This window comes from Cantharellus anzutake (genome assembly GCF_015039405.1).
Source record: "Cantharellus anzutake strain C23 chromosome Unknown EI90scaffold_129, whole genome shotgun sequence".
In the NCBI taxonomy this organism is placed as follows: Eukaryota; Fungi; Basidiomycota; class Agaricomycetes; order Cantharellales; family Hydnaceae; genus Cantharellus; species Cantharellus anzutake.
This window is the reverse complement of record NW_024067079.1, coordinates 125,273-132,567: the sequence shown is the minus strand read 5'-3', so window position 1 is coordinate 132,567 and position 7,295 is coordinate 125,273. Positions and strand designations below refer to the sequence as shown.

General features: G+C 49.6%; 2 protein-coding genes across 2 annotated transcripts; one reads left to right on the top strand and one right to left on the bottom strand.

Moving 5' to 3' along the window:
• Positions 1 to 743: 743 nt before the first annotated feature.
• On the top strand, positions 744 to 1,013 carry EI90DRAFT_3087925 (uncharacterized protein; the record flags this gene model as incomplete). Its single annotated transcript, XM_039062244.1, has 1 exon — positions 744 to 1,013. Exon 1 carries the CDS (start codon positions 758 to 760, stop codon positions 1,010 to 1,012), a length of 255 nt encoding a protein of 84 aa, XP_038908957.1. The 5' UTR covers positions 744 to 757.
• Positions 1,014 to 2,716: 1,703 nt separating this feature from the next.
• Positions 2,717 to 4,875, bottom strand: EI90DRAFT_3087923 (uncharacterized protein). Its single transcript, XM_039062243.1, has 3 exons — positions 3,527 to 4,875; positions 3,110 to 3,472; positions 2,717 to 3,054 (listed from the first exon to the last, which is right to left on the bottom strand). The coding sequence occupies exons 1-3, from the start codon at positions 4,715 to 4,717 to the stop codon at positions 3,037 to 3,039; spliced, it is 1,572 nt and encodes a 523-aa protein (XP_038908956.1). The 5' UTR covers positions 4,718 to 4,875; the 3' UTR covers positions 2,717 to 3,036.
• Between the last annotated feature and the right edge of the window lie 2,420 nt (positions 4,876 to 7,295).

Below are 7,295 nucleotides of genomic sequence, written 5' to 3'. Positions count from 1 at the left end.
GAATCATTGAACAAGAAACGGGGCCATCGATCGCTTCCTTCAGCGATATAGGGATTATGTCCTACATATGAAAGTTTCTATACAAGCCGTTTGCGAAAGGGTAGGTGGGGCAGGTCGATCATCTGCCTAAAGATCGCGGCTTACGGGAGGGGGTTTCCTTGTTTATGCGAATAGTTCAGCGCTAGCGTGAGTTGGCCAGGACTTCTGAGTCGAGCGTCGAGCACAACGTAGCTTCTAAGCCTCCACAGCGTCTGTGTCAATCAACAAGAAGACCAAAAAAAGAAAACAGTGAGGATCTTGGGGCAAACGTCCGTTCGCGGTCATGCAAATACCTCGGCCATACTTTCAACAGCACTAGCTCGTGGAAGTCGTAGTATGCTGGACGGTGAGATTGCACGGAGGCCAAGTTGTCTGGAAAGACGATAAGTTGGATATTTACACGAGCGACTCGAGGAAGCTCACGCCACGAGCTTTGGCCCTATTGCATGAGCCACTGTCGATTGCGGACGAGGGGATAGGGAGAGAATAAAATGGAGATAGCATTTTCCGGGCACAGCACAAGCAGATGCCCTCCGGTAACATCTCCTGGCATACGGCAGAACAGCTGGCGGAAGATGCAACTGGTCTTCGACATGGTACTTTTTTCCTAGGTAGCCGGCGAGAAGGGTCTGTGAGAACCATGCATCGCGAACACACTTAAGCCAGGGCAGGCGCCTTCGCCAATCGATGCCTCTCTCCCCCCGCGCTAAGCCTCCAGATGTTGTTTGCTGTAATAGTTTTGCAAGCTCTTCTTAGCATTGGCGGCATCTCCTGCGGTCATGCATCACCAGAGCTTGAACCGGCTCTAGTAATACAACCCTCCGTCCTGGGGGATAACTTGAGAGGTGGTGCTTCGAGCCCAATCCCCTGGCTTCAACTTGAAGGCTACGTGAACCTCATCGCAGACGTCAGCCAATTTCGTTCTATCTCCATTCTCAAAGGGCACAGAGTCAACGTCAATATAGTCGGGTAAGTCTCGGAAAAACGACATTGAATGGGGATCCTGAGTGTTTTCGGTCAAACAGAGGGAACTGGACGAATCCAGATGGATCGCTGCTTGCCAAGATTATTCCTAACATAGGAGGAGAACAAGGGTATATTGATGCCACAGATGTATTGCATATAGGTCCGTTTATGCCCGGAGTCCCCCTATCCCAATGGACTTAAACGTGACCCTCAATGTCGAACGCATAGATGTTCGATACGTCTTGCAGTTCGTGAGCGACAACAAATACGGCCACGTGCGGCTGAGTGGCCTGGGAAAAGCCGGGGTGTCCAATAAAGTTATCGTGTATGGTCGCTCTGGAGTTTCTTGATCGCTCAGTCTAACCTTCCATGTTCACCCCGACACAGGACCGTCGAGACAGACTCAACCGCAAACCTCAAATTCAATAACCAGTTATTGTACACTCCTGGTATCTTCTCCGGAAGCCGTTTGACAGCTCCTATATGGGCGTTTGTAGTGAGTTTGAATCAGATCTCAATATCTGCGGTAATTTAAACCGCGTACAATATCCGTCTCTCTCTATAGGATGGGCCTGAGGTTTGATCTGTGGACGGTGATGAGAGCCCTCACATAATCAGTGAATACCTTTTTGTCTTCCTTGCCTTCTATGCCATTTCAGGGTTTTTCCCCTCATGTACCTCGTTCTGGCAATGAAATCCCTATTCACGGAGGGAACCTGTGGCTAAACGATAGAGATATTCTGATGGATTCACATGCCATCAACTGAAAAATGTCAACCTATCCGACCGCGATGTCGATAGACCTGGGCCGCAATTCTGGGGCAAAACAACAAAACAGAACAAATAAAAAAGAGACTGGCTTACGTGATGCAAATCAACCTTCGATCCAGCTCACTCGGCACTCTTGGCTGAAGCTTGCCGTCAAACATACTCAGTGGACAGACCCTTGTACAAAACTACACGCGGAATATACGATTGGGGATTCAAGAGAGATACCTGTGATCTCAGCGCATAAAATACGTGTGCTAAGTCAACATCAATTAGAAATGTCGTCCCTAAAAACCCTTCATGTTTGGGAGAACAACTCGAGTGACGGTTACACTCGTAGCCTCGGATCCGAACCTTTCGCGAATCTCGTTCGATTTCGTCGCCTGCCGGCACTCGGGCGACACATAGTCGCAATTCCTTTGGTCTTGGAGCCCCTTATGTTGCCCAAGGGGGACGATGAATTGTTCTTGCATTAGCACTTGGGTTTTTTTTTTTTTTTTTTTTTTTTTTGGTGGAACCCCAGTAGCTTTCGCAATACATGGTCGTGTATTTGGGGTTTGTGTAGGGAGATAAGATCCCATAGAGTGGTCTGCCGGTCTGCCACCGCGGGGAAATGCGTTGCGCACTGGCCGGTTATCGGCGTGGGTTTCGATTTAGTGAGCGTGGCATCCATTGATGAGCTTGAATTTAACGTTGGTGCCACTCGTGTGCCAGCAGTTGAGTCCCCTGGAAGAAGGAATCTGAAGGTTTATATTCATTCAATTCAGTGCCTCCAGTGAAGCGATCCGGTGCTCGTCTTCAGTGTGGAGATTGGGATTTTTAACAGTATCGATATCGTGAGGTTTCACAATGCCATGTACATCGAAGGTGCTCATCGTCTCGGGTTTAAAAATTTGTTGGGCTGGGGGGAGGAGCTATGCCGGGCGACCGAGGGGGCTTATGGTGGGCTGGGACACTGCGGTGTGATGATCAAGGATAGGTAACCAGCCTCTCTTTATGGGGAAGAGGCTGAGTTGTACGTATACATATTTACAAGTCCTCAGAACAAACAAACAAATAGAAATGCACTAAGTCGGCAGCACAAGGCTACATGCATGAAAATGGGAAAGGATATCTACGTACATAGTGGAGTGATTCCACTGATGCAGACATACATGATGACTTGTTTATGTGCATGGAACCTGGGATTGAGGATTCAAAATAGGCCCAAAATCTCACAAATCCAAGCATCTATGTACCGGAATAGATAAACCATGACCAACCTCAATTAAAAATGTCATCCTATGAACCGATCATGTCAGAGACTGGGGATCAAGCATGAAAGATTTTTACTCACATAATCTACCTCCGTCTGAATGACAGAATCCCAGTGATCAACTTGAGTGATGGTTACACTCGGAGCCTGGGACCGGAACCGTTCACGAATCAGGTGAAATCTCGCCACCTGCTCTTCCTTACTATCTAGCCGACATATATATAATCGCAATTCTTCTATATCTGCGACATGACCTTGAATTTCCCTACGTCGCTGAAGGAAACAATGGACCGTTTCTTGCATGGGGTCCGGTTCCAATTTAGCGATAAGTACGCGGAGTGAGCGTGGCATGAATTGAGGCAGACGCATCAGGTTCACGAGCTTGAAGAGTTCGACGTTGGTGCCCCCGATGTGCAAGCGGCTGAGGTTTCTGGAGGAACCGATCTGAAAATTCATTCATAGAAAAATGAGTGCCTATGGGGGCGTGGTGGGGCTCACCAGGGAAGCGATCTTGAACTCATTCTCCATCTGGAAATTGGGATGGTTCAACAGTATCGTGAGGTTCACGATACCAGGAGCATCGAAGATGCTCATCATATCGGATATTGAAAATGACGGAATTGCGGGGCTGGAATGTGCTGCGCCGAGGGCTACATTCCTCAAGGCGGGCAAAGACACTGGGGAACAATGGTCAAGGATACCTTCACACTCATGGATTTCAAGAGTCTGCAGCGATTGAGACACGTTTCTGAGCATTGGTAACCAGTGCCCCGTTTGAATATATAGCCGATGCAGTCTGAGGGAAACAAGGGAAGTGATAGTGGGTCCTGGAATCCCTCCGATGAAGATCTGGGCGCCCCACCCGAGAGTAACACGCCGGAGATTCGGCAGCCAGTTGAAGACGTCGTAATAGTTACCCCGTGGATGCCCAATCAGGGTGAGTGTCTCCAATGACGTTGAAGAGCCAAAGGCATCACCCATTCGATCCAGAATCTCTAGAGTGATACATTCCCAGTCGGTGAAGTGGTCCATCAATATGTGTAAGCCCTTCCAAGTTATGTGAGAAATGTCGCTGTGAAATAGGCGCTCAAGAAAGTTCAAGATGTCTGGTATATCGTATCGATCATATGGATTCATGTCGATATAAAGCTCGATATTGCGGTGATTGGCGCGCGCCAGCCAAACACTTGCCAGGTCATACTTCCAACTGGCATCGATACGTGTCCATAATAACGGCGTATTGATGGAGAGATCCCGCCATGACTTGCTGACCTGAGAAATAGCGAGTAAGTATTTCCGGTCCCAGTGCCGGTATCGAGGCAACCCGATGAGGAAGATGTGCGAGAGAATGTCGGGGGGCAAGATGCTGATTGGAGTGTTCAAGGATGCGACGTCCAGTAAATAACTCGAAGTCCATTGTTCTAATCGGCCGAGTTTTCGCTGGAGCCCCAGGATCCTCTGGCGGGTGTCCCGTATAGACTGATTCCTGAGTTGGATCTGGGCATCGTTGCCCCATGCCCTGACATCTCTAAAATTCTTGAATACAGGCACCTCGATCCTTGGCATAAGAGTGGCCAGTTCATCCATCAGGTTCTCGAGGGAATGAACGCGAGAAAGAATTGTGGCTTCGGGGGAGCCGAAATCGGAGATCGGGCTCATTTTGAGGGAGTGTGTGCTCAAGGGAGACATCTGGATCAGGTTGCACCAAACGAAAACTTGCTAACGAGGCCTTGGATACTCACCGGGAACCAGTGGTGAGAGGCTACCAGTTGGAATCTAGCTTGGCGATATTAATGGCGGCGTACAATCAATCAGATCCCAAAGGTCCGGAATTGATGGTGCTTGACAGAGCATCGCCACATACCGGTCTTCAAAATCCAGACTTGATCCAGACCCTGGCCGGTGACCAAACTTACCGCTTACACCTCCGTAGATGGACTGGAAGGCCTATGGGCCGCTAGATCTCTGTGTTGTGTAGATTCATTACTACGAGCTTACATACGCAGATTAATTGGCACCCCCGGGCCTGGGCGTGTCGCTTGCAGGTCTGGTCGAATAGGCTTATTTGCTCGTGAGTCGTAATCCGTTGAATTGTTGTCAACGCGCATTTTATGCACTCTAAGCTAGAGGGTATGAGAACCAGGCCGGTCGCAGCTCCTATGATTACGACACTCCAATTCGGCGGGGGATAGCTGCACCCTCGCTGGGTTGTTGTTGTTGTTTATTCTGGATATTTAACCTGCAAACTGTAGGCTGCTCGTGAGAGCGCCAAGGGCAGGGGTCGAGATGAATACACAAAAATAAGGTGAGAAAATAAAGAAATAAGTCCGATTCGGGTGTCCTTAATCTCTCTGATAAGGCGTTGCCCAAATGCTGCTCCACTTTTGAGTTGTCGTGTTGGGTTGACCGTTTTTAGGTGTCGGTTTCGAAAATGGGATGGGTTCCGCCTTCCAGCGGTGTCATATTTCGGGGTGTGTCTATTCTGTCCTTCTCTCTTTCTCGTATGCTCCACTCGCTGACAGAAATCCTGCTACCCTCTCTATTCCTTTCTCGTCCACCAGGGGGTCGGCAAGGATCAGTTCACCTTCATCGTCTGGGAGCAAGTTTCGGTGGTGTTCGTGCTTGGGACATTCGAGAAGTATGTGTTCTCTCGTTTCTACGGGTTCTCCGCATGTGCAACTGGGGTTCTCTTCTGGTAGGAAGCGTTTGTAGAATTGTCCGATGAACGCATGGCCGGTGCGAAGCTGTACTAGGCGGCTGAAGGATTTGCGGGAGTGGGACTTAAACCGCTTTGTTGGTCGCAGTTGCGGTTCTATGCGGTTACAGCTTCGGTATTCTGATGGCTTTTGTTGTATAGGGTCAGTGTTCCAGCGAGAGATCCATTCGTCCTTATATTGGCGTTTGTTTAGGTTTCTCATGAATGCCGCTGAGGTTCTGTACGGGTATTCGGACGGCAGGTTGGAGCCTTCTTTGGCTAGGGTGTCTGCCCGTTCGTTCCCTTTGATATCTTCGTGTCCTGGGACCCACTTTATAATTACGTCACAGAGGGGGCGTTCTGAATGGTGTTGCGGAATCGGAGTGATTGTTGGATGTCCAGTCCTGGGGACGTGGCCATTATGCGCTGGAGAGCGCTGGGTCTTATTTGAATAATTTGTTCGCGGTATTTATTTTTCACAGTTGGCCCGGCGAACAAGAATCCCTGCTTCCAATTCGTACGGCCACCACTGACTTTGGCTTCCTGATCACCTTGTTATCACCTCACTGTAGTATTGGCCAGAGGCTGTTTCTGATTGAGTAGAAGCGGCTTGCTTCTTCTGTCCTCGGCCAGCCACCCCGTAAAGCGGCAGGTGACCAGCCTCTATCATATAGAGGTGGTAAACCGAAGTATCCCACATTAGGTACAAAGGTTCAAGAGTGCATGCTTCACGGTGCCGACGTGCTAGTTAGGGAGTGTGGGGACCCGGCGGAAACGCCACGTTCCTCCGCCACGCCTCCTATATCTCCGTTGATGTTTAGTATGGATGGTAAGCGAGCACATCGAGTGACAGCGGGTCACCGTGACGCCGGGCAATGTGAAGGGCGCGGAAGTTCCGATTTACACAATCCACATGCTAAGCCTATGCCCTCCATGGAAACGACATTGCCGCAGTTGTGAACCGCCTTCCATCGGCTAGAAGAACAATGTACCTCTGTCAGTCATCAACATCCAATGAACCAGTCGATTCATCTCAGGCTACAGACATCGGGGACGGTTTCATTATGCAAAGGAAGAGAGGTACGGAAGAGAGGTCGAGAGCATAAAGGGGAGAGAAGTAAACATAGAAAGCAAGGAACGGCAGATTACATACGTGCATGTGAAGAGAGGGGAGATCAAAGAAATAAAGTAGCTTTAGCTGATATCCATCATATAATAACAGTCGTCTAAGAAACGAGTTGAGCATTGACGCGCACTGCTTCTGTCCTTTTTCCAACACCGATGAACCACTCGAGTGCCGTCAAGGCTCGTCGTTCGCTTTCCTCTGCATTCTTCACCTCCCTTCCGCTTTCCTCCATTGCACCACGGAAGCGCTCACGAAGGTCCCACGAGGCGAGGCGGAGGACTTTTCTGGTCTCGCGTGAGATGCGATGCGCATGAGCCTCAGCGAAGGGAAGTTGAGCGATTGATTCAGCCCGTGTGAGTGTTGACACAGGGACGCCCGATGGGGTTGTTGATGGAGGGTTATTAAGTGAAGCCTTGATTCGCCGGCCAACGGTTTTAGGGATGGTG

Coding starts and splice junctions, on each gene's coding strand:
- EI90DRAFT_3087923 (XM_039062243.1), bottom strand. CDS start 4,717: ATGTCTCCCTTGAGCACACACTCCCTCAAAATGAGCCCGATCTCCGAT. Junction 3,473..3,526: donor AGTTCAAGATCGCTTCCCTG/GTGAGCCCCACC, acceptor ATGAATTTTCAG/ATCGGTTCCTCCAGAAACCT.